The 26,977-nt window shown below is 44.6% G+C and overlaps 1 protein-coding gene and 1 long non-coding RNA gene across 2 annotated transcripts in view; both read left to right on the forward strand.

Annotated features, from left to right (window-relative positions):
- Positions 1 to 264: 264 nt before the first annotated feature.
- CDKN1B (cyclin dependent kinase inhibitor 1B) lies at positions 265 to 5,600 on the forward strand. Its single transcript, XM_055336834.1, has 3 exons — positions 265 to 1,410; positions 1,957 to 2,092; positions 4,222 to 5,600. Exons 1-2 carry the CDS (start codon positions 936 to 938, stop codon positions 2,076 to 2,078), a joined length of 597 nt encoding a protein of 198 aa, XP_055192809.1. The 5' UTR covers positions 265 to 935; the 3' UTR covers positions 2,079 to 2,092; positions 4,222 to 5,600.
- A 3,728-nt stretch (positions 5,601 to 9,328) lies between these two features.
- LOC129517132 (uncharacterized) overlaps positions 9,329 to 26,977 on the forward strand; it is a 38,601-nt gene continuing 20,952 nt past the window's right edge. Inside the window, exon 1 of the long non-coding RNA XR_008665956.1 lies at positions 9,329 to 9,497. This is a non-coding gene — a long non-coding RNA (uncharacterized LOC129517132). The remainder of the gene's footprint in view (positions 9,498 to 26,977) is intronic.

Here is a 26,977-nt window from a genome sequence, read left to right on the forward strand (position 1 = left end):
GCCGTTCGGCTGGTTTGTTTGTCTCGCTTTTAATTTCTCCGAGGCCAGCCGGAGCAGGTTTGCTGGCAGCCGCGCACCTCCGGCAGTCACGCGACCAGGCAGGCTCCGGGCGGCGCAGTCGGAGGCGGGCGGGCGCGCGCCCGGGGAGGCGGGGCGGGGCGGGGCGGGGCGGGGCGGGGCGGCCGGGAGGCGTCGCGGCCGCGCGGGGCCACCTTAAGGCCGCGCTCGCCAGCCTCGGCGGGGCGGCTCCCGGCGCCGCGACCAATGGATCTCCTCCTCTGTTTAAATAGACTTGCGGTGTCAATCATTTTCTTCTTCGTCAGCCTCCCTTCCACCGCCATATTGGGCAACTAAAAAAAAGGGGGCTCGTCCTTTCGGGGTGTTTTTCTCCCCTTCCCCTGTCCCCACTGCCTCGCCGCTCCGCGACGCCGACGTCCGCAAGGTTTGGAGAGCCGCTCGGTTGGCGCGACCCGCGGGCTCGCAGCAGCCCGGGCTTGGACCGGCTCTGCCGCCCCCTCCTCTCCCCTCCTCTCCTCTCCCCTCCTCTCCTCTCCCCTCCTCTCCTCTCCCCTCCTCTCCTCTCCCCTCCTCTCCTCTCCTCTCCTCTCTCCTCCCCACCCCTCCCCTCCCCGCCCTCCCGCCCGCCGGTCCTCTAGAGCGGCGGCGGCTCTCGGCTGCGGGCCGGGGCTTCCCCTCACCCTCACCCTCACCCTCACCCCCACCCCCCACCCCTCCCGCCTCCCCCGAGCCAGCGCGCCCCTGACGCCCGGGCAGTTTCTTGTGCGTGTTTGTTTCTCTTGGCTCCGAGCGCGATCGCAGGGCTTCATAAGGGGGGGTTCGGGCTGGGTCGGGGCGTCTTGTTTTGTTCAGTTTTGTTTTCCGAGAGAGGGAGAGAGCGCGCGCGCTCGCGGCGGTCGTGCAGACCGGGGAGGAAGATGTCAAACGTGCGAGTGTCTAACGGGAGCCCGAGCCTCGAGCGGATGGACGCCAGACAGGCCGAGTTCCCCAAGCCCTCCGCCTGCAGGAACCTCTTCGGCCCGGTCAACCACGAAGAGTTGACCCGGGACTTGGAGAAGCACTGCAGAGACATGGAAGAGGCGAGCCAGCGCAAGTGGAATTTTGATTTCCAGAATCACAGGCCCCTGGAGGGCAAATACGAGTGGCAGGAGGTGGAGAAGGGCAGCTTGCCCGAGTTCTACTACAGACCCCCGCGGCCACCCAAAGGCGCCTGCAAGGTGCCGGCGCAGGAGAGCCAGGACGTCAGCGGGACCCGCCAGGCGGGGCCTTTCCTGGGGTCTCAGGCTAACTCAGAGGACACACACTTGGTAGACCCAAAGACTGATGCGCCCGACAACCAGACGGGGCTAGCGGAGCAGTGCACCGGGATAAGGAAGCGACCCGCGACCGACGGTAATGACCCCTCCCCCAGCACAGAAGGTCTGGGTGCCCAGGACCCCAACCGCAGCTTGCTTTTCCAGAGTATTCCGACGTAGTGGAGGTGGGTGGGGGGAGCGAACTGCCCTCCTCTTAGGTTTTAAGTGCTTGTCCGCCTGGCTGCTTGTCTGTTTATGATTTTTAAGTCAGGAGCCTGTTTTTAAGTCAGTGAGATGCTGTTATCTGATCATTGCTCCAACCGAAAACATCGCAGTTCCTCCCGGCTGGCCAGCGCTGGGTCTGTGACTACGTCGGGATGTTTATCAACGGCCTCCCTCTTTGCAGTGGAGAGGGAGAGAGAGAGACAGAGACAGAGACAGCTCTAGGGGCATAGAATACACTTTCTGTTATGTGAAAACAACCTCATTCTGTGCCCTTAAAGGCCACCGGGAATGACGGATCCAGGATGGTGGGTGGAGGTGTGGGTTTTTCATCCCCTGACTATTGTGCCAACTTGTGTCAGCCATTGTTTTTCTAATAAAGATTGTGTGTGTTCTTTTTAAAATTCCCTCTTGCCCTTAGATTCCTCTCCTCAAAACAAAAGAGCCAACAGAACAGAAGAAAACGTCTCAGACGGTTCCCCGAACGCGGGTTCAGTGGAGCAGACGCCCAAGAAGCCGGGCCTCAGAAGACGGCAAACGTAAACGTAAACTGCTCGGTGGGTTGATGACTAGGAGCAAGAAACTGACACTCCGAAATGGGCTTTCACACCCCCAGATACCCAATCTTGGTGGTTGCTGGCAGAATGGAGCTTGTGGGTTTTTGTTTCTATTTTGTGAGGTGGAAAAATAGGAATGGGGAAGGCTGGGAATCACTGGTGGGGATCCTGTAATTTTTTTCACACTGTCTACGTCCTGAGGTCATTTTTCCTTGAAACACGGAATAACCAGAGCAAGTGTCCTAGCCAAAGTACTTGTGACCGAGACTGGATGATGAGTGGGAAGGTCAATTCCCTGTGAATCCCACCAAAACCGTTGGGAACAATAGGTTCTTTCCCCCCATCTGAGCAAGAACTGGCATATGCCTCAGTCCCACTTCATAAGAATTCATTTCCCAGAGGTTTCAAGTTGAGTCAGTAACAGATTTTGAGCCATACATGGGAAGAAGGCAAATAAATGATAAAAGTTAAAATTTGAGGAAAAGGGTGCAGATGGCTCATATTTGGTTGATCCTATGGTTAGTAGTGTGAATAGTGAGGTACGTCACATGATCTTTATCATTTTCATAAATTGTCACTTTCCCTGTTTGCTTACAAATTTGGGGAACAGGAAAGGAACCCTGTGTATTTTTATTTTTATTTTTTTAAAAAGGAAAGCTATAGTATGGAAAAATACTAGGGGTTCCTACAGAATTTCTGATAACACTGAAGTTGCAAAGCAGAAGTTAAATTAACTCTGCTGGAGTAAGCAGTCCAGGAACACGTCACCATGTGTATGCTAATTGTGCTACAAAAGGATCATTTGTATATTAGTAGGGAAATGTATAGTAGATACACGGGCTGGCGAGGGTAGGTCTACCCCACACTGGAGAAGTGGAGATTTTTTTCCATCTACTTAAATCTGATCAGTATGAACAGCTAATTTGAATAATTCAGCACTCAACATTTCGTAGATTGGCTAGCCATAGTGATCAAAGTGCATATGTTAATAGTTTGAAAACTTACCGACGAGGACCATGACCTCTTTTTTTTCCCCCAAAAAACACACTCATAGCTTCGCGTGTAGAGATTTTAGTAGATGTTGATACTAATTTTCAAAATCCTCATTTATAAAAAGGTAAGAAATAAAGAACATAGAGTTTAAGGCGAGATTCCAGTTTGCTGTGTTTTTAGACCATAGTAACATATATATGACTTTTTCACCCACATCTGACGGTTTTCAAAGCTTATACAAAACATCACTCTGTAGAACCTCTATATTACAGTTGTATATGAAATGGGAAAAGTGTATGAAAAAAAATTTCTGAAGCAACCTGCAGCTTGGGACTTGTGGTTTTTGACCTGTAGCTTAGCTCATCAGATGAGCCACTGTGAATCGCACCTACTGGATTTTGATCTGACCCCATTCTGACATAGAGAGGCATTTGTTAGTAAATATGGCCAGTTCAGAGAATTCTAGAAATAGTAGTTAAGAACCTATTCAGAAGCATTCATTTGTATATTTTGCATATGACTAAGAAACTAGAATGTTTTGAAAAAGTATTAATAGAATTTTCTTTAGAGAACGTTTATGAGTTAGAGTTCCGATTAGTTTTCAGATTTAGAAGACTCAGATGCTCTTGAGTATTACAGTTTCTTAATTCTCCTCTCTTTCTTAGTATCTTTGACCCCGATTCTCTAGACGAGGGTTTCTCAACCTCTGCACTATTGACATTTTGGGCTGAATAATTCTTTGTGTGGGACGCCATCCTGTGCATTAGTAGAATGTTTGGCAGCATCCCTGGCCTCTACCCACTAGATGCCAGTAGCACCCTCCTCACCCCCAGTGTGACAACCAAAAATGTCTCCAAACATTGCCAAATGTACCCTGGGGGACAAAACTGCCCACTGTTGAGACCCACTGCTCTCAACAAGAATACACACACACACACACACACACAGGAGAGTAAAAATCCAGTGAAGGAAACATTGGATGGAGAAGACTGTAGTCATCAACTTTTAGTACACACTTTCTTTTCCATTGCTCAGGTATTTCACAACTAAGAGAGTAACAAAAGAATTCCTCTACTTTATTGATAATGTTATTCTGGTGCTTTTCTCCTAATTCCTTCTTCTTTTTTCTTCTGCAGAATTAAGAGCATGTTTCCTTGTTTATCAGATACATCACTGCTCGATGAAGCAAGGAAGATATAAATTAAAAATTTTAAATACATATCGCTGACTCCATGGAATGGACATCCTATATAAGCACTGAAAAACAACCAACACAATAACACTAAAATTTTAGGCACTCTTAAATGATCTGCCTCTAAAAGCATTGGATGTAGCATTGTGCAATTAGGTTTTTCCTTATTTGCTTCATTGTACTACCTGTGTATATAGTTTTTACCTTTTATGTAGCACATAAACTTTGGGGGAAGGGAGGGGAGGGTGGGGCTGAGGAATTGCCATGGGGGGCTATGAAGAGCTTGCTTCCATTTAGAGCAAGGAGAAAAGTATATGACTTGCATGGAGAGAAGCAGTTTGGGGAAGGATTTGAATTGTTTTCTTTAAAGATGTAATGTCTCTTTCAGTGAAAACTGGTAATTCATTTTAAAAAATCATCCGAATTTGAACACTGGTTGCAAATAATTGCTAATTATTTTTACATGAAGCTTTTTCTTATTTGGGAGCTCAAAGATTCCGTTATATAGTAATAAATGGCTTTTTTTTCTTTAACAGCAAAAACTATCTTCAGTACTCTACCCCCCCCACCCCCCCATCCCCATTTTTTCATAAAATCGGAATTTACCAGTTAATTATTCAGCAGTTAGGTAATCATTCCAGGTAATTCTGGGCAAAATTCTGGGGTATATATGTGTGTGTGTGTGTGTGTGTTGGGGGGGGATGGTAATTCTGAATGCTCAGAATCAACCATCTAATTTTTATCAGGTTTATTGAGAAATTTTCTTTGGACTTTGGGCTATGTAGACACAGTCAAAATAATTTTAAATCTTGGGAAAAATTTTAAAGATCTGTAACTTCACACAAAAAAAATAATGAAATAATTTTTAATTTAAAGCTTCTCGTTCTATTGGTTAATTTGCCCAAAGGAAATGTTTTTAAAAGAAAGTGTGTATAAAGAAAAGCACACGTGGAATTACTGAAATGGATACTACATCTTTAAACAGTATTTTTACATTGCCTGTGTATGTGTATGAAACAAAACCAGTTGAAGTGTACCTGTGTACATAACTCTGTAAAGACACTGAGAAATTATACTAACTTATTTATGTTAAAAAGAGATTTTTTTTTTTAATCTAGACCATATACAAGCCAAAGTGGCATGTTTTGTGCATTTGTAAATGCTGTATTGGGTAGAATAGTTTTTTTCCCTTCTGTTAAATAATATGGCTATGCTTAAAAGGTTGCATACTGAGCCAAGTATAATTTTTTGTAATGTGTGAAAAAGATGCCAATTATTGTTACACATCAAGCAATCAATAAAGAAAACTTCCATAGCTATTCATTGAGTTGAACTGTAATGTGCTTTATTAAGCTTGGGGTATTTGACCTGGCATACTAGTCATACTTGCACAAATATAACACAAAGTAGCAGATATCTTGATAATTTAGGCCCACCCACGTCTGAGATGATGTTTATGTGGCTCTGAATATAGTAGTCACTGTTTTCCACTTAGGAAAGTGCCACTTTTGGGTGGACAAAACTTTAGACGTGTAAAGTGGAAACGCCACATTTTCATAAAAGATTGTCAAATCTCCAATAGTTCAAATATTTAGGTCTTAATAGGGTATGTATCAGAACCAAAGATTTTTACACAAGTGTAGGCTGATCACACATTTGCAGGATTGAAAATGAAAGTAACATGGTGACTTCTCTAAATTCTGTATTTACACACTGCAAGTGTGAGAAATTAGAGCAATTGTTCAGACCATCTAATCTACACCTTTGTCCAAAATATTTATATACGGGTCCTTTAGAAATTTGCATGCATTACACACTAATTTAGATAGAACAGGTATTCTCCAAATTAAACTGGTCATGACAAATCACTCAATTCCGAAATTTCCTGGTTATAATCTACACCACCTAAAACTGGTTAATCTCAATAACCAAATCTAAGCGTTTGGAGCCCCACATCCACATGGCAGAGATATTTTTTACTTAAGAAAAATTTAAGGCATTTTCAAGTCAAATTTTCTTTAAAAAAGAAAAACAAAAACCCAAAAAACAATTACTGTTACTTCACTCTTACAAATGTAGCTAAGGTGTAAAAAGTAAATTATTTTTTTCTAGGAATCTGCAGATGGTTAAATCATGAAAATCTGAATTTGGGTTAAGCAGTTCCCGTCAAATACCTGAATTTACATTATTGCACCCCAAAGGGGGCTCTAAACAAGATAGTTTCAGCTTATTTTGATCTGAAGTTACTTTCAAAAAAAAAGAAAAGAAAAGAAAAGTGACTCTTCGGCTGCGGGGAAGGGAAAGGAAGATCATTTGGTGACGGGGCTACATCTTCCAAGTAGGTATTATTTCAATTAAAGGCTAAAGGTGTTTTTGTGATTCTACTCAAAACACGCAGACGGGGTGTTTTTCAGGAAGATACTGAAAAGGCAAGAAAAACAAAATGGGGAGGAAGGAATGAGAATCAGGAAATAATGAAATCAAATTAGTTTCTCTGAACCAGAGAGTACTTCTAGAAGTGTTTCTAACAGAGGAAAAAAAATCCTCTTAATTGCTGCCTGCACCCCATTTTCCTTTCCTCAAGAGGCATCTCCGATGTGAATTTTTAGAGACTGCGTGTTAGGAGCGCTGGGCGAAGAAGTGGATGCTCGCCGCGCCAGGCACGTTCCCAGGGACGCAGCCCCCGGAGTCACCGGGGCGATCCTTTACACGTCTGGGTCAGCTCTCCAAGTGCGTCCTCGGGTCCCGAGCGTCCTCTCCCCGGCCGCGGACGGCGGGGCTGGCTGCGGGCGTCCCTAGGCGGGGATGCGGCCGCCGGCACCAGCCCCAGCCCCAGCCCCCACCCCGCTGCCCGGGGCAGTGCGCCGGCGTCTCCGCAAACTGCCCCGAAGCCCCGCACCCGCCCGCCCGGGCCGCTGCGGGGGTCGGGCAGGCTGGCGCCCCCGGGACCAGGAGCCCCTCGAGTCTCGCCTCTCCGTCCGCCACTTGCAGCGCCCACGCCGGCGGGGCCGGTGCGCGCAGTTCCCGCGCCCGCGGCGCCCGCAGGCCGTGCAGGGCGGCTGCGCCCCGGCCCGCGCAGCGGCGCGGGGCGGCTTCTCACCGACTTTGCTCCCTCATCACCTCTCCGCTGGGTTCAGGAAGAAGCGGAAGCCCCCGCTCCTTTCCACAGGCAGACCCTGCACACCAGCACCTTGCCGAGTCTCGGGCGGTGGCGGGCTGGGGAGCTGAGCGAAGGGGAGAACCTTCCCGAGTCCGTGGGCCCTCCTGGGCAGCCGCCCGCTCCCGCTCCCGCTCCCACCCCCACCCTGGGCTCCAATGATCCGCAGCCCCGCGCATTTCGAAAGGCCTCCGGGCTCGCGGGCGGCCGGGGAGGACCGCAGCGGCGCGCAGGAGGGGCCGAGCGCCACCGCCGCTTGCGGGGTCCCTTCCAGCCTGAAAGCCGCCGGGCAAAGCTCCCCCCACCCCCCATCGCATCCCCGGCTGTCGAGCGCGGGGCACCGGGGCAGGGAAGAAATGGGAAAGCGTGGGGCTGGGGGCTATGACTGGAGGACGGAAGGGACCGCGGAGATCCACACGACGGGAGCGGGGCAAGCGGCCTTTCAGGCCACCGTGCGCCCACCGCCCCGGCCGCGCCGGGAGACCTTCCTCCGCGTCCGCGCAGCGCTGCCTTCGCCATTTCATCTTCATCATTGCGAGCGTGCGCACTTGCTGTCCGTAAGCTTCCCTCGGACTGAAAAGGTGCTTTAAAAGCACATCTGGGGTCGTCAGTGTTTCCCCGAGTGTGCGTTTCTTTTTAAAATGTGCCAGTTCTTTCACCTGAGCCACACCCTACGCCCGCTCCCCTCCCTCCCCGCCAACATCGAGGTAAAATCCTGCACACGCACTGGGGAGGGGGCAGGGAAGGAGGGCCCACGGCCCCGCGAGACCCCCCGCCCCCGCCCCCGCCCTGGGGCGTGGGGAGAGCCTCCCGCATCTCGGCTCGCGTGGGGGTGGGGCGGGGCGGGGTGGGGTGAGCCTCAGGCAGACCCTGCAGAAGCGAAAGTGCAGCGTTTGCGCGGACACCCAAGTCCCCGTGCGGCCGTCCGCGTCCCAGGCCCGTCCCGCGTGGGGACGTACAGGAGGCGGTTCTCGGAAAGCGCAAACTACAAAAATAAACGGGTGCGTGTTGGGCGCGAAACGTCCACGCGCCTCAAAGGAACGCGAAGCCAAGGCAGCGAGCGGGCGCGCGGCGGGGACGCGGGGCCGGGGGATTGCATCATTGCAGCTCCCCCTGCAGAAAATGGGCTCCGGACCGCGGCGACCATCATGGCGCTCGGGTCGGGCCGCGCTTCCCGCGCGCCTTCCCCGAGCGCTCGGGCCGCGGGCACCGAGCCCCAAACGCGCGTTTTGCAGACCTTGCCCCCCTCCCCCTCCCCCTCCCCCGGGCGCCTGCCCCCCCGCCCCTCCTTCCTTTTGTGTGCCTCTGTGTGTGAGTGCGTGCGTCCGTCTGAGTGTGTGTAGGACTAGAGAACTTGAAGATTTTTTTTTTTTTCTCCTCTTTTTTCCCTCCCGTGCTGGTGGTTGTAAACTTGATTGGCATTGGCTGCGCCCACTGACCCCTGCGCCGAGTCCACCGAAGATTTAAGGTGGATCCAAAAGGCTGCAGCTTCAGGCGGAGTCTCGCGCTGTAGCTGGTTTGGGAGGAAAGGGAGGAAAGAGGAGGAAAAAAAAAAAAAAAAAAAGCCCAAAACCGTGCGCCCGGCGCGTTTTCCCGAATCCCCTGCGGTACCAGCCCGCGCGCCCGCCCCGCCCGCCGCGCTCTTCCTCCGCCCACCTCCCGCTCCTTCCCCATTGGCCCGCCCGAGCAGTTTGAATTTTTTTTTTTGGATGCTTGTTTTCTCGTAAAAAAAAAAAAAAAAAATACAGTCCCTCGCATCGTACCACGGAACCCACTTTGGCGGCCCGAGGTGGGGTGTTTTAGCTGGATTTGGGGAGAGGCGGGTGGGCGGAGCATCTGTGCCAAAATTTTGCCCGGGAGTGCGGTTGACATTGTGCAGGCGGGTGGGGGAAGCGTGGGGCCGCGGTAAACAAACGGAGAAGCTTCGGCGGGGGCAGAGCTGTAGTATAAAACGTTAATGGGTGTCCAGGGCGCGCCGTTTCCCCGGCTGCCGGCCAGAGGTGCTAGGGAAGCGCTGACAGGAGCCCGGGAGAGGAGGATGCACCGTCCCCCGCCTTGGAAAGGTAGACTTGGGGAGCGCTGGGGCTGGGGGTGAAGGTGGCCCGGAAAAGAACACCTCCTCTCAACCAAGGAAGGGGGGTGGGAAGAGGAAAGAAACCGACTGGGGAGATGTAAATATAGCTCAGGTCTATTATCTCAAGCGCTACTCAGCTAGAATCCATCATAATTCAGCCAGTCGCTGTCATTTTTATTGGATTTTTTTTTAAAGTTTTCTGTCTTTGATGCCCAGAGGTTTTTTTTGCTTAAGGCAAATGTGAAAATAAAATTGAGGAAAAAGGGAATATGACTTTTAAAATGCCTTTGATTTCTGCGTCTGGAAATTAAATCTTTTGATGAAGTCCTTTAAGATTTAGGATAATATTATTTGTATTACAGGTCTAATAGAAATGATATCCCTTACTAATTGTAACCCAATTATGTTTTACTGTGCTGTGAAATTCTCAGAAGTTTATGATTCAAAGTATTCTTCAAATCACTCTGTCTTCAGATTAGTGAAGCCAGCATATATACATATGTTGTGGGGGTCTGTTACTCTTCCTGCAGTGTAGCTAACGATTTTAACCAGACGTACAGCCCAGCCTTCAGCCCAGTCCTAAGAGTTACTAACTTCCCCAGCCATTTTTTAGTTAATTCCTCCAATCCTTCCTGACCCAACTAACCCTATGTTTACTCAACCTAACAAAGCTCCTGCGACCACCGTAAACCAACCCACCTGTGCCCTTGGTGAGGTCCTCCAGATGGACTGGCAGTCTCGGGAAGTAATGAGTTCCTCATCCCTGGAAGTGTGAATTGGGCACTAGTCTGGATGACCCCTTGATAAGGACATTGTAGACAAGGGCCATATATCAAGTGAGTGTGAGAACTAGTTCCTTTCAAAGTCCGTTCTAAATCCTTGAGATACTGTATTTCCAATCTTGAATGCTATGGATATCCAGTAAATTAAGCAATTTTCCCTGGTGATTACCATTTCTAGAGTTGTACTGTCTGGTATGGTAGCCTGCCAGAAGCCGGTGTGGCTCTTGAGCTTTTGAGTATGGCTGTTCCAAGTTGAAATGCGCTGTAACTGAAATATACACCAGGTTTCCAAGAATTAGTATGAAAAAGAATGTTAACTATCTCAATAATGTTTATATCGATTACATGTTGAAGTGATAGTATTTTTGGTATATTTGATTTAATAAAAATGTTTAATTTCATCTGTTTCTTTTTACCTTTTTTAGCCTGGTTAAATGGACAATTTTAAGTTGCATATGTGACTCCCATTATATTTCTCTCTCTTTTTAAAAGATTTTATTTATTCATGAGAGAGAGAGAGAGAGAGGCAGAGACACAGGCAGAGGGGGAAGCAGGCTCCATGCAGGGAGCCCGATGTGGGACTCGATCCCGGGTCTCCAGGATCACACCCTGGGCCAAAGGCAGATGCTCAACTGCTGAGCCACCCAGCGTCCCTCCCATTATATTTCTATTGGACATTGAACACCTATGTTCTACACCAACACCTTTGCTAACTTGAAGCACTGTCTTTGAGAGTGGTAACTAATAATACTGAGGAGTAGCTGGTAACTTCCAGCTGCCATTCTAACTTTCCAACTGAAATCGTGGCCCAAACAGCCTCTGGAAACTTTAAAAAGAAGTCTGCCAACACCTAACACCTACTATTTCATCTTTAACACTTGGTATTGGGTTTGAGCCCAGACTATGGAAATATGGTACAGATATGTGTCAGATTAAATCAGACTTGATAACAGCTTTCCACATTATGTAAACAGAGCAGTCCAATATGTTAGAAATGACCCTGGAAAACAATTTAGACTCCAAACAAAGTGTCCACAGTAGCTTTTCACCACCACCACCACTCTTCAGTGGATAGGAAGGCAGTGGGCAGACAGAGCAATGTTCTCTCTGTGGATATATCTCTAGCAGAGGACTTCAATAAATGAAATTGTGTGCCATATTCTTGGATAGAAATACTCAATGTGATAAAGATGGCAGTTAAATTTATACTTTAAAAAATTAGGGATCCCTGGGTGGCGCAGCGGTTTGGCGCCTGCCTTTGGTCCAGGGCGCGATCCTGGCGACCCGGTATCGAATCCCACGTCGGGCTCCCGATGCATGGAGCCTGCTTCTCCCTCTGCCTATGTCTCTGCCTCTCTCTCTCTCGCTGTGACTATCATAAATTAAAAAAAAAAAATTATACTTTTACACTAAATTCTGGTAAGTTCTGATTATCCTATTCCATTGTTCTGTCAGTTTATGTATTTAGGACTATATTACTTTAATTACTGCAGATTTAGAGTTTTGTCTTAATTTCTGGTAGCACTAATTCTCCATACCCAACCATTCCCTTTACTCATTTTTCCCCCCCCAGAATTTTCCTGGCCCATTTTGCTTGGCTTTTTTCCCATTTAGATTTAAAATGAATTTGTCTAGTTGGAAATATAATTTTTATTGGCATAAAAAAATGGATTGGGATCCTTATCTCATACTTTACACTAGGATCAATTCCTGGAGGATTAAAGAGTGAAATTAAAAAAAAAAAAAAAGGAATTATAGACCTACCAGAAGAAACAAGTGGATTTTTCTTTTTATTTATTTATTTTTTAAATTTTTATTTATTTATGATAGTCACAGAGAGAGAGAGAGAGAGGCAGAGACATAGGCAGAGGGAGAAGCAGGCTCCATGCACCGGGAGCCCGAAGCGGGATTCGATCCTGGGTCTCCAGGATCGCGCCCTGGGCCAAAGGCAGGCGCCAAACCGCTGCGCCACCCAGGGATCCCAACAAGTGGATTTTTTAAAAAAAAAAATAATCTCAGAGTTGGGAAGGTCATGCTAGGTATGAAAGCAGAATCCATTAAAATGTTAAATTCAATGACAATGAAAATGTTCTGCATGGCAAAAGCTATCATAGCAAAGTTAGACACAATGACATGGGGGTGATAGTTGCACAACAATGTGACTATACTTGATGCCCCTGAGCTGTACATTTAAAAAATGGTTAAAGTGGTAAATTATATGTGTATTTAATAATAAATACTTACATACATGCATATACATATATATGCACATACTACTGGAAAAATTTTAAAGTTTGTCTATGTTCTAAAAGAGTCTCACACACAGTGTTGTGGGTCCCATCGTTTTTGAGACACTAGTTGCACTTCAGGCTTGAATCAGATTACTTGGGTTACCTAATTCACTGCCTATATGACCTTTTGCAAGTTACCTCACCTTTTAAAGTTTCTATTTCTTCGTATAATGAGGATGCATTTAGCTATCTCATAGTGTTTATTAACCTATTCAGTTGGATAATGTATTGCAGTACTTAGCACAGTACCTGTTATATAATAAATACTAATCGTTATCTATATTTATAAACATTATAACATCCACCTCATATTTTGGATTCTCAAGTAACCAACCACAATCAGCAGTATATTAACCTTGTAAATATGTTTCTGTTTTATTTTATTTTATTTTTTTGTTTCTGTTTTAATTACTGCTATAATTACCCTTAAGAAGGGCAATTTTTATTATTTGATAAACACAATATATTGCAAAAAATGGCTAAATGGTAAATTTTATATTATGTATATTTAACACTAATTTTTTAAAAAAGCTTTAAAAATAAGGCATTCATTGAATTTAGGGCAATCTCTAATTATCTCAGAAAGGACCTGGTACAGATGTTTGTTTGTGGAACTAAATCAATAACACACCCACAAACAAATAGAATGGCAAACTGGAAAAAATGTTTACAACCCATATATTGAAAGGCTAATTTCTCTGATAAATATAAAATTTCTGCAAATCAATGAGAAAAAGCAAACTGACAGAAAAATAAGCAAAGGATATGAACATAGTTTTCAGAAAAGGAAATATTAAAGGCTCTTAAAATATGAAAACATGCTCCACTGGTAGTTTAAAACTATAAGAGTTATAAATTATATACACAACACATAAGTCGAGGCAAAAAAAGTCACAATTTCACTTAGATACAAAGGCGGTCATTTTCCTTCCTTGATAGTTTAAGCTTTGCTTCCCTCTCTGTCCAAGGCTGAGTGATCCCCCCCCCCCCCGCCCCAACTCACCAGCTTCATTGGTGACCAGAGAAGCAAAGAGTTTGCATGTGTGGAAGCCATGACTACCTTTCAAATTCAGTGTAAAATTCCTCTCATCCAAACCAGCTAATCTTTGGCTTAGTGTCACTTTTTTTTCACCCATAGAAATCCCCCAAATCAGCCTCTTAAAGTGAGTACAACCATCTTTCTTGACACATTTCATCCATTTCCACTTTTAATTCCTGCATATTGGCTGATAATCTGAGCCTCCTCAAAATCACCACCTTATCCTCGTTTTTCTTACAGGGTCTCTATTTTCTTAAAAGCTTCAAGCAGAATTTATATGATAAACACAAAATGTCGAACCAGCAGAGAGAGACCGTGTTATGGAATAAATGGCATTAGATTATAGGGCTAAAGCCAACAATGTGGGAAAAATGTTAAATCTCTCCTACAAACACATATATACACATATTGTATTTTATATTATATACTGCAGGCTTACTTTTTGATTTAACAATTCCTCTTCTACAAATTTACTTTTGGGAAATAATTAGATGTATGACTAAAGATATATTCACCAGAATGATCTTTGTGAAGTTACATATTTGATTATAAAAAGAAACAAAAAAGTAAACAACTGAACAACAACTCCTTAGATATATGAATACGGGATTATTTGAATCAACTATAGTATATCCAAGAATTATACAGATTGCAGCCATTAAAACACCCTGGGGTTGCTTCATCTACATTAATAGGAAAAGTTGTCAATAATATTAAAGCAGGCACAGAGCAATGTTTTGGTATGACCCCATTTTTGTAAAAAAATTTTAACAAAAAACCACCACAAAGATATTTCAAATTCGAAAAATAATTATCCTTATAATTCTTTTTTTTTAAATTTTTATTTATTTGGGAGAGAGAGAGCAAGCACAAGTGGGTGGAGGGGCAGAGAGAGAGAATCAGATTACCCGCTGAGCAGAGAGCTGGACATGGTGCTGCATCCCCGGACCTCTGGGATCATGACCCGAGCTGAAGGCAGATGCTTAACCGCTTAACTGACTGAGCCACCCAGGTGCCCCTATCTTTATAATTCTTGAATGCAGAAGTTTCTCTTTGTACCTCACATTCTCTTTTCTCAGACATTAGCAGAGAACAAGCATTTCTATAATTCATTTCCCCTCTATTTTTGTCTAGTCTTTTTTTTTTAAGATTTTGTTTATTCATGAGAGACAGAGAGAGAGAGAGAGAGAGAGAGAGAGAGAGAGAAAGAGAGAGGCAGAGACACAGGCAGAGGGAGAAGCAGGCTCCATGAAGGGAGCCCGATGTGGGACTCGATCTCCCGTCTCCAGGATCAGGCCCTGGGCTGAAGGCGGCGCTAAACTGCTGAGCCACCCGGGCTGCCCTTTATTTAGTTTTATATATCATTAAATCCGTATATGAATTTCCAGGAGTGTATGTGTTTGGGTATATGGTTTTGCTTCCAGGACACATAAATGAGGTATGAATATCATTCCCATTGACTAAGGAATATCTTATCAAGCCATGGAAAATCGAGCCTCTTCCATCTTTTTGGCACAAGAGATCCTGTGGATAACATTATCCCAAACCTCACATTCTTTGGTCTTTGGCATTTGGCACACCCAGGGATGCTGCCCAGAATTCAACAGATTAACTCCCTGTCTTAGTTTTATTATTTAGGATGTAGTGCTGCAGAGATTGTTTTAAATTTCTAGTTAGCAGACCGTCTTTAGCTGTCACTCTCCATGGGACTGACGTGGGGCAAATCTTAGAATCTCAGAATACCAGGTGTGGGAGATCACTGCATCCAGTGTTCGTCTTATAGACAAAAATATTCGATCCTTGATTTCCTGTAAAGTGGGGAAGTTAAACAAGATGATTTATAGGTTCCTTCTGGCTTATGATTCTGTGATTTCTGTTTCCTACTCAGAATCACGTAGTCCATCCCTGTGGATCAGGTTATTTTCCAGGGAAGCTAGATTCCTGATTTTTGGCTGAAAACCACATACTCACAGGAGTCAAAGGAAGATGATAGTAAAATAGTGTAGACTGAACAGTGAACATGTATTATCTTACTAGAAAAAAAGCATGTGATAACTTACTGGTTGCTCAGTACTTCTTCACTGTTGCATGTGTACTCATGAAACCCCTGCTAGGGGCCAGGCTCGGTGTCTGAGACAAGCAGGAGTATTGCCCTCTTCAGGCTGTTGGAGGAGATGGACAGGGAATCCGAGCCATCATTATTATTAAATGCAATTTACTTGAGCATTCGGAAATGTTATGAAGGGATCTCAAAGCTTCTGTTTTATGCTCCAATAGTTTCGGCCCCATAGAAAGATGTTTAGCTGAGGGTATAAAGCAGGGGCTGAAATCCAAACTCTTTCCTCAAGCCTCCCTGTGTTGGCCAAAAAGAAACAGACCTTTAAAAATCCGTCTCTCCACATGGGGCCTTCTGCAGTCTGCTGAAAGTTCCCCGGGTTGTAGTGGCTTCTCCTATAGGATGCTGTGAGAGTTTGAGACAGGGTGCCTAACCTAGCGATGGTAGCTTGGAAATCTCTCCTAAGGAAATGACCTTCAGCTCAGATCTGGAGACTGAGCAGGAGATTTAAGCTGTCTAAGGGAGGAGGGGAAGGAGAGTGACACAGGCTGAGCTGGTCCAAGGCCCCAAGTTGGAGAAGGACTTTGAGGAAGTGAAAGAAGGTGCTTATGGCTTAGAGCAGTGAACAAGGCCAGCAGGAATAAGTACTCGGATGGAGCCGTGGGGAGGTCCAGACGTGAGGGGGTTTTCAAGCCATGTTAGGAATTCTGAACTTGACCTTAAGAGCAATGGGAAACCATTTTTCTTTCTTTCTTTCTTTCTTTCTTTCTTTCTTTCTTTCTTTCTTTCTTTCTTTCTTTCTTTTCTTTCTTCTTCTTCTTCTTCTTCTTTCTTTCTTTCTTCTTTCTCTTCCTTCCTTCCTTCCTTCTTTTCTTTCTTTATTTTCTTTCTTTCTCTCCTTCCTTTCTCTCACCTGAGAGAGAGAGAACTTGAGCAGAAGGAGAGGGAGAAGCAGACTCTCTGGCTGAGTAGGGAGGCTGACATGTGGCTGGATCCCAGGACCCTGGGATCTTGACCTGAGCTGAAGGCGGATGCATAAAGGACTCAGCCACCCAGGCGCCCCAGGGAGCCATTTCTTAAGCAAATGACTTGTGCAGGTTCAATTAAACTTGCTTATTTCCTCATTTTATCTAATTCCAGTCAAAGCCCTTAGTCTTGATCAGGATCATTTCTATAGGATGTGGGAAAGAATGTTTAAGCTGGCACCTTTATGTTCCTTTGTGATGCTGTTTAACATACACAACAGAGGGCAGCCCTGGTGGCCCAGCGGTTTAGCACCGCCTTCAGCCCAGGGCCTGATCCTGGAGTCCCAGGATCAAGTCCCATGTCAGGCTCCCTCCATGGAGCCTGCTTCTGCCTGTGTCTCTGTCTCTGTCTCTCCCTCTCTCCCTCTCTGTCTATCATGAATAAATAAATAAAATCTTTAAAAAAAATACACAACAGAAAATATGTTTTAAAACTCTGGTTTAAGGGGCGCCTGGGTGGCTCAGTTGATTACACGTCTGCCTTTGGCTCAGGTCATGATCCCAGGACCCATTGAGCTCAGCATGGAGCCCAGCATGGGGCGGGGAGTGGGGGGGAGGAGTGGGCTCCTGCTCAGCCTTCTTCCTCTCCCTCTGCCTGCTGCTCCCCCAGCTTGTGCTCTCTGTCAAATAAATAAAATATTAAAAATAAATAAATAAAATTCTGGTTTCAGTAAATGAAGGGGACATGAAGTCCTTGGACCATCAGGGCGAACACTGGCCACAACTGATAAATTGCAGGTTCAGCGGGTGGGGGGGCACCCCCTCCCCTGCAAGTCCCACCTCCTGGTGTCTTCTGTTGAGCCATGAAAGCTGAAGGAGTGAATCTCACCACTTGGGCTCCACCTGCTAACAGTTCAGCTTGCCTTCTCTTCTCATTGCCATGATGAGCCGGTTGCTTGTGTCATTTTAGGGGCCAGCCCATGTTTTGCCAGGAGAGTTGGTGTGAATCTTCTAAGCAGGCAAACAGCTTAGGGGTGAATACTGCGCCGTTTTCTTCAAATAGCTCAACGTTTTTGTCTTCCATTTTTACTGGGCAACTGGCTGGAATGTTTACGGCTACTTTGGCCAAAGGATTCACTATTTATTTGGTTTTGGAGGGAGACTTCAGAGGAGGGATGAGAAAAATGGGCAAACCCCGGAGTTCTTTTTTTTTTTTTTTGGCGTGCGTGGGTGGGGGGGGGTTGTTAACTGAAGTTTAGGAAAAGAGAGACCTCTGCTGGCTAAACTGAGATAATGACCTGCACTTGGTCTGTGACCCAAGCAGAAGCTGTCCGTTCAGTGGGTACAGGTGTTTGCAAATTCCCAGCTCACTGTTCATCTCTTCAGCAATCAAATCAAGTGCTTTTGGAGTGAATCTAAGTCACTTGTAATTCCCAGGCCTGGCCATCTTGCTTCTGTTCCAGTTGTCTCTAGGAAGAGCGTCAGATAATCTTTGCATATTTCTAGAAAACAAAAGCTCTAAATATCAACAACTGGTGAAAACCGAGGCCTGAAACAGTTCCTACATCTTCTCTTTTGTTTCCTTTCTCTTTTCTGCCCATCGCCTCCTTGCCATCCTTCTGCCAGGGAAAACAAAATAAAACAAATCTTCACTCAAAAGGGAGCTAGTGCTGGTGAAAGGGAGAGGGAGGAACTAACCGCTTATCTGTAGCAATCCACTGACTATGGTGGCTGGGGGCCAGGGTTGGGTGATACACCCCAGCAGAGCCATGAACCCTGTGCATGAGGCAGTGGGACTCCAGAGACCTGATGCTCCTCTGGAGAAGGCAGAGGGTGGTGATGTGGGAGGAGGGGGGGAGAAGTCTCCTTGTGCCTTCTTGTTTGTCAGCAATGATGACAATGATGAGTGCCCAAGGCCAAGTGCTTTACCTACCTTAATTCTGTTTCTTGCTTTGCCTCTCTCTTTACAATCTTTTTTATATTTTTTAAAGGTTTATTTATTTATTTATTCATGAGAGACAGAGAGACAGAGAGACACAGGCAGAGGGAGAAGGAGGCTCCATGCAGGGAGCCCGATGTGGGACTCAATCTCAGGACTCCAGGACCATGCCCTGGGCAGAAGGTGGTCAACTGCTGAGCCACACAGGGACCCCTGTCTTTACAATCTTAAAACTGTCTCTCTCTAGAAAAAAAATTAAAAATAGGTAAAGAATTTAGAACAAAACCTGCATAAAAATAATAACTATGTGTATGTTTGCTATTTTATTAGTATTTTTTGACTCTACAGTATACCACACCCACCCTGCGTATGGGAAGAGACTTTCCCTGTGCTTGTGCTCCCTGGAGTAAATCCTAAATTCACTTCCAAGGTAATACCTCTGGGCCTGTGGTGGAGAGCACCAGAAGGGTCTCTTCAGTGTGGCACTTTATTTCCTGTCTAACCTGCTCTTACCCCTTAAACACTCATTCTCCTAGGTTTCATCTTTTTAAAGATTTTATTTATTCACGAGAGACAGAGACACAGAGACATAGAGATGCAGGGACATAGGCGGAGGGAGAATCAGGCTCTCTGCGGGCAGCCTGATTCGGGACTCGATCCGGGACCCCAGGATCATGACCCAAGCCGAAGGCAGATACTCAACCGCTGAGCCCCTCTCCTAGGTTCCAACAACTTTTTTTCAGCATTGGCTAACGCAGGAGCTATTAGTATCAGGTAATGGTCACTTTAATGCTGTTAAGGGACCTTACACGATCTAGTCAAAACCTCTCTTTTGAGAAAACTGAGACCCAAAGAGGTGGTCAGCTACCAAGAGTTACCTAGCTAGTGGGTGGCTGAGGCAGGACTGGAACCCAGAGCCCTTGGATTTTTTTTTTTTAAGATTTTATTTATTCATAGAGACTCAGAGAGGCAGAAATATAGGCAGAGGGAGAAGCAGGCTCCATGCAGGGAGCCCGATGAGGGACTTGATCCCAGGCCTGTGGGATCATGACCTGAGCCGAAGACAGATGCTCAACCACTGAGCCACCCAGACATCCCACATTCATTAGTTCTGTAAGTGATAAATCCTCCTGCTTCAGAACTCGTGCAGAACTCATTCATTCATGGATCTGGCAGTTACTGAAGGAGTAACCCATAAAGTATGGTGTACTGAGGCCCTTGAAGACATTTGAAAAAAAGTTTGACATCTGCCTATCTGTCCCCTTCTGGCTGCCTGGAAGGTGGATAAGATGGATGCAACCTGAGGAGGCATCCTTTGTTTCTGAGGATAGAAGGTGCATTGTAGAGCACAAAGATGCAGAAACTATAAGCGATGCCACACCAGCTCTGCGCTGCTTATCTCCAGAATTCCTTTAAAGAAAAGAAAAATACACTTTTATCTTATTTAAGCCACTATTATTTCTGGTCTCTGTTACTAGCTGCCAAATGCAAATCTTAACTGATATAGAAGTCCTTGAGGATTTTTGAGCAAGGGACTGATTCTGATTGGTAGCTACACAAGAGATAGATTCCAGGAGGGGGTGTTCCGGGCCATACAGAGATAAAGTTGGCTTGGCAGGTGTGGATGGATGGGGGGTGGGTAGGCTTTGAATGAGGAGAATACACATCTCACACAGGGTCATTGATTTTGTTTCTTTTCCCCCAGGACACCTCTGCTAAACTCCTGTTATATGATGGTTACTTAAATATGTAGTTACTGAGTGATTTGCATTGTGCTATTATCCTGTGGCCCGAAAGCTAGGGAGATTGAGAAGATGGGTATTCTTTGTGTCTTAAAAAGGAGCAGGCAAAAGCTGGCACGGGAAAAGAGTATCACTGTTACAGTCAAGTGAAGTTACTATGTTTTCCAAACTCCTGCAGACATTTTCAAGGAAAGGAACTTTTGTTACATGGGACTGTCTAATCAAGATACATTTGAAATGTATCCTCTACTAGAGAGCAACTGTAAATAATATTTTAAAAATATATCTTGGAGCAACTTGCAGGGTAAAGATACATTTCATAAGCTAAAAAAAATCTCTCAAAGGGGAAAAACTACTTTATGAACTAGCTTTAAGCTTCATATCTTCCTAGTGAACGTTCCCTCTTGAGGTTGGGCAGGTAAAGTCACACCTCCTAGATCAGAAGACATTTCATTCTTGTTGAAAGGGGTTAGAAACATATAACAGTATAGCTATAATATAGAATAGCTTTCCTGTGAATTAGATGTGCTAACTTAATATCTCGGTCTTTCTGTTCCTTCCAAGCCTGGCTAAAACAGGTAATTGGAAGCCTACTATGAATTTCAAGGTCCCTTTGGACTCTGGCCTTCAGCCTTTCTCCCCCTGTGCATAGGAAGGCAGATGGGCCCAGTATTATCTGAAAATTCTTTTCTTCTTTCTTCTTTCTTTCTTTCTTTTTCTTTCTTTCTTTCTTTCTTTCTTTCTTCTTCTTTCTTTCTTTCACAAGCTCTGACTAGTTAAAGAAAAATTTTGTGTGATTTACATTTCACCAGTCTGTTCTTTCATTCTTCTAATGGTATCAGAATTACCTGGATCAGTGATAGCCAGCCTGCATACTTCTCACATGCTGTGCCCTTACCTGAAAATTCTCCTGCATTAATTATGTTTCCCCACTCTTTCCTCCATTTGGAAAAAATACATTAGAATGCAGGCAACTGGGGGTGCCTGTGTGGCTCAGTCGGCTAAGCATCTGACTCTTGATCTCAGCTCAGGTTTTGATCTCAAGAACGTGAGTTCTAACCTCACATTGGTCTCCATGCTGGGTGTAGAGCCTACTTAAAAAAAAAAAAAAAAAAAAAAAAAAAGGAATCCCTGGATGGCTCAGGGGTTTAGTGCCTGCCTTTGGCTCAGGGCATGATCCTGGAGTCCCAGGATCGAGTCCCACATTGGGCTCCCTGCATGGAGCCTGCTTCTCCTTTTGCCTGTGTCTCTGCCTCTCTCTCTCTGTGTGTCTTTCATGAATAAATAAATAAAATCTTAAAAAAAAAAGAATGCAAGCAACTTATTAGTTGTACCTGGACTATCTGTTGCAAACTCCATACTTTTCTACAAGCTCAATTTTAGTTTTTAGATTTTTAAAAAAGATTTTATGTATTTATTTGAAAGAGGGAGAGTGAGAAAGAAAAAATCACAAGCAGGGGGTAAGGGAAGAGAGAGAAGCAGACTCCCCACTGAGCAGGGAGCTCAATAGGGGACTTGATCCCAGGCCCCTGGGATCATGACCTGAGCTAAAGGCAGACACTTAACCAACTGAGCCACCCAGGCACCCTACCAGCTCAATTTTAATAGCATATATAATTGTCCCTTGTTTATAAGGGGAAGAAACAGAAAAAAAATGATTCCAAATATTAGGTTTTGATTTACAGCTCCCTGAAGTGCCTGGGTTGAATCCCCTGTAGTCTGATAAGCAGATGTTCTCTTCCTATAGTTGAATAGATAATAACATGAACTAACATTTATGGAGCACTCAGCATGTGCCAAGTCACTTGTTTATATCATTTTTTAAAATCCTGATGAAGATCCTGAAAAATCGCTGTATCGATGAAGAAACTGGGCCTTGGGACTATTGCTCACAGTCACATTAAGCAGCTGAACCAGGACCCAGTTCTCACTGACTTTTTGCCTGGGTTAGAGGCAGTCCTGTTTTTCCTGTAAATAATCTCAATGAGAACAAGGCCAAGTGGCTCAGTGTGACACTCGATCCCAAATCATTCTCTTTTACTTTCTGCCAGATTGGAAGACTGTCTAGTGATTAAATATTTCTGGCCAGCAATATCTTGCCATTTATGGAAAAATGATACCCCCTAATCTTTAATAATTGTTTTATTAAGAACCAAAACAAAGCGCCTGCTAAACTTTGGAATGACTACAGGAAAATCTCAGTATTTGCACCTTTGTCTCTGTCTCTCCTGGGGCAAGATGGGAAGAACAGTATCACTTTCCAAAGTTGCTTTAGGAAGGAGACAAACAGAGGATGCTACTGAGTTATTATTAGTAGATACTTTTTGTGGCTACAACTACCACAGGACATTTTAAGGTCAGGAAACCCCCCTTTTTTTTTCTTTAAAGATTTTATTTATTTATTAGGGAGAGAGAGAGATAGAGATAGTGAGAGAGAGCATGAGTGGGGACGACTGGGAGAAGCAGGCTTCCCGCTGAGCAGGGAGCCCAACATGGGGCTCAATCCCAGCACCCCAATACCATGACTTCAGCTGAAGGTAGGCGCTAAACTGAGCCACTCAGGTGCCCCAGGAAACCCCTTCTTAAGGGATAAAGCTTGGAAGGCCTAAGGGAGGGTTTAAAAAAAAAATATGAGCTTGCCTCAGAAGCTCCTTTTGCTTTTGAGCTCCATATAGATTCTGATGTTTCTTCAAGACCACCTTACAAGTTAGGTAAGATGACCTGGTCCTATCTTTGCTAACCTTGTTTGTGTTAGGTTTCCTACCTCCTACTTCATTGGCCTGGGAGAGGGGACCCAGCTTGTTTTTGGGGAAATGTAGTAAGGTAAGAGCCAAGTGATGTTTGCGAATTTCTTTATTTAGTGAAGGATCTCATTAAAATGGTCACCTATTTGTGTGGCTAAAGAGATCCTTGGGAAGTTTTCTCATTTATCTGGGTTTAGGTCCTGTTTCGAAGGTAATTTTGTAAAGAACAAATAAGCCTTAGATTTTCTTTTCAATCTGTCAGTTAGGCCCTGGAAAGGCCAGTTGTTTTTTTTGGTGGGAATCCACCCACAGGTGGGGATGGGAGTGGAGTGGGTGGGTGGAGGCAGAGCTGACTATTTGGAATCTAAGGCAATCTTCCTCAGTGGGCCTTGGCAATGTCTCCATCAGCTGGGCCACCGCAGACTTGTAAGTGAGGTCATCATCTTTGTGTAGGATGCCTAGCTTATGAGGGAAACTAATAACCTCCCCACAAGGTTGTTGTCATGAGCCACTGAAATAATGTATCTGGAAGTGCTTTATAAATACATTATAATAATGTGAGAAAATGGTGGCTAATGGAAGTGCTACAAAATGTCAGTTATTATTAATAGGAGTGCAATTCAATATTAAGCCTAATTGGAGGAAGTTGATTGATACATATATGTGGCAACTTTTCAAAATATATCCTCTCCCTACCTGTTCATTGATATTCCTCAGCATCCATTCCCATCACTTCCCTGCTCTCTCCAATTTGCATAACATATTCATACAAATGCATGCTTCTGTTCATTTTTAGCAGCTAGAGTGTGGATTTGGTTTCCTTAGTTGCTTTGTTCTGTGTGAAGCAAACATTGACTACACATTATTCTTTACTTCAGGAACAGTGAGGACAATCCAAAGCCAAGGGCATGTTGTAACACCACTTAATAACATGATGTAACATGGCCCATACTTGGAATAATAGGTATGTTTTCTTCAGGACTGGTGTCTTATACCTGTTTCCTAGGGCCAGTGCCTCATTACCAAGCACAATATTTCTTAATTAATCAAATGAGAACCAGGTCATGTTGGTATGAAATAACTGCATTAGTGCTTGGCATAATTTCTTCTTTGGTCACCTAAATGAATCATTCAAGATAGCTAAAATAACTGTATGAACCGTGGTTCTCACACCTGGTATGAGGAAGAATTACCTAATGTAGTTTTTTTTTTTTTTTAAGATTTTCTTTATTTATTCATGAGAGAGACACAGAGAGGCAGAGACACAGGCAGAGGGAGAAGCAGGCTCCACGCAGGGAGCCCGATGTGGGACTCGATCCTGGTTCTCCAGGATCACACCCTGGGCCGAAGGCAGGCGCCAAACCGCTGAGCCACCCAGGCTGCCCTACCTAATGTAGTTTTGATGATGCTACAAAGTTCAGGAAAATATCAGTTCTATATCAGTTTTCTTTCTTTTTTTTTTTCTGTATCAGTTTTCTTTTTTCCTTCTTTCCTTTTTTTCCAATAAAAATGTATTGAGTACCTACTATATGCCAAGCATTAGGTATATATAAAAAAAGCATCCCTGCTCTGACGTCCTTAAAGAGCTCAGATGTGTGTGTGTGTGTGTGTGTGTGTGTGTGTGTGTGAGATCACAGTACAATGAGTTATGTATGAACAATGAGATAGGTTTGAACAACCTTCTGTGAGTACACACATGGGAGAAGGCAAATCTGGGAAGGCTTTGCAGAGCAGATGTTACATTAACTATTGGAGGATAAATAGGAATTTGCTGGGCCAAAACCCAACAAACAAGAGTAAAAGAAGGGCCATCCATTTGGCTGAACAGAATCTACAAAGGCCCAGAGACATGGATGAACATGATTGAAACATATGATACATAGTCTGGTATTGCTAAGCTTGGGGAATTATGATGTTGTAGTCCAGTGTTACTAATGCATGGGTGCATGGTTCAAATAATTAGACATTCTGTGGATCTGCTTCTGAGATTGCCCCATGGCTATGGTAATCATCTGCTACAATCTACTTTTTGTAGGCCAAAATCATTTTCCCTCTACTTCATGGTGTGGAATTATGGACAATCAGTAGAACTCTTATGAATCAATTATCTGTGTGGAGATAGATGTGAGTGAAATTCTGAACCCTGAATCAACCACATAGGTTCTATGATAAAATTACCTTATATCATTTGAATTACCTGTTTTAGTAAATAATGCTGGATTTCAAGAGTCACACTAACTCCTATTACTAGACCACAATCAAGGTTAAGTGGTTTCCTCCATCTCTTTTCTCCTGTGCTTTCATCTAATTCTTACTGAGTGTCTAGACAGTGCCTTCTCCATAAGTGAAAGCAGCTCCTGGACCATCTAACTATGCATGGAAGGGGAGTGTGAAAAGTGACAGGTCTAAGATAGGAAAAGCCATGATGGATTGGGTCAAGGGGAAAGAGCAGCCAGAGGAGTCTCATGGCTGCCAGGTGTGGTCTTCAATAGCGTGATTGTGTTCAATCATTGGCTGGCAGCAGCCTTGGGAAGCATGGCCCCAGCACAGAGTCAAGGGCGGGTTTCAGGTGACTGGCTTAAGGACTCCCAGTGGCCTTGCTGAACTTTCTTTAGAACTGCACTGCAATCCAAGACACTTTCACTCAGCCTTCCTTCCTTCCCACTCTCCTTCACTCAAGGTCAGATACGCATCATAGTTTGACAGCTTCCCCAACTTCTCTTGGCTCCTCCTCACTTCCTCTGCAGATGTTTCCCCTAGGAAATTTCTTGTGTGTCTAATTCCACCTTGGTGGCTGCATCTCAGAGGACCTGGAATAATAGTGCACAGAAAGGGCAAAGGAATGCTGTTTTCAGCTCTACATTCTTTACTACTGAGATTTGCCAGTAGGAAAATGTATGACTTTGATCAAAAGAAAAATTTAAAAAGAAAAGAACAAAAGATGTGTCAATAAGAGAAAGCTCTTGAAAAGGATTAACATTAGATAAAATAGAGATAATAGGGAATGAGATATAGGGAGATACAACTATTTAAAAGTATTTGAGGGACACCTGGGTGACTCAGCATTTGACCATCTGCCTTCAGCTTAGGGCGTGATCCTGGGTCCTGGGATCAAGTCCCACATCAGGCTCCCTGTGAGGAGCCTGCTTCTCCCTCTCTCTGTGCCTCTGCTTCTCTCTCTGTGTCTCTCATGAATAAATAAATAAATTTTTTTTAAAAAAAGTATTTGAACAAGCGTGATGTGGAGAAGGGTATAATCAAAATGCAATGGCCAAATGCAAAATGCCACGTGGTGGCACAGCACCCTCCTAAGGAATGTTTAGTGGGCATAGCCTTCACTTGTCTCTAATTGTCTTAATCATGGGCTTCCCCTTTAGCTCACTAGCTCACTCTTGTATAATAAAAATCCTCTCTCACAGTGTCAATTCAGCAACTAGAATTGTCCAATTTGATGCTTAATCAAAATTCAGTCTTCATTCACATGAAAAACTCTTCTTCTTATCTATTGACAGGGACAAGAAGGATCCTATGACCTCTTAAATTCTAGACAAAACTGGTATTCTTGTCTTCTCTGCTTCATTCTATTTGCCAAAGCAAGTTATATGGCCAACTCCAAAGGCAAAATTCAAGGAAATATACTAATTTCTGAGTGACAGAAGCTGTAAACTACATGGTAAAGTGCGTGGATAGAGGGAGGAGGAAAAGTTAGGGCCAGTAATTCAACCTTCTGTAGTACCAAGGGGAGAAAATCTCCAATTAGCTATGCTTGGCTCCTGCGTCCATCCCTTGACCATTCCCTGTGGCCAGGGTGAGGACATGGTAGTATGATTGGCAACTACAATAGGACCATGTGCTTGAAGTGAGTAAGAGGAGCTTTTTCCCCAAAAGAAGGAGATGCTGATCTGGGAAGA

Source organism: Nyctereutes procyonoides, unplaced genomic scaffold (assembly GCF_905146905.1).
Source record: "Nyctereutes procyonoides isolate TBG_1078 unplaced genomic scaffold, NYPRO_anot_genome, whole genome shotgun sequence".
NCBI lineage: Eukaryota > Metazoa > Chordata > Mammalia > Carnivora > Canidae > Nyctereutes > Nyctereutes procyonoides.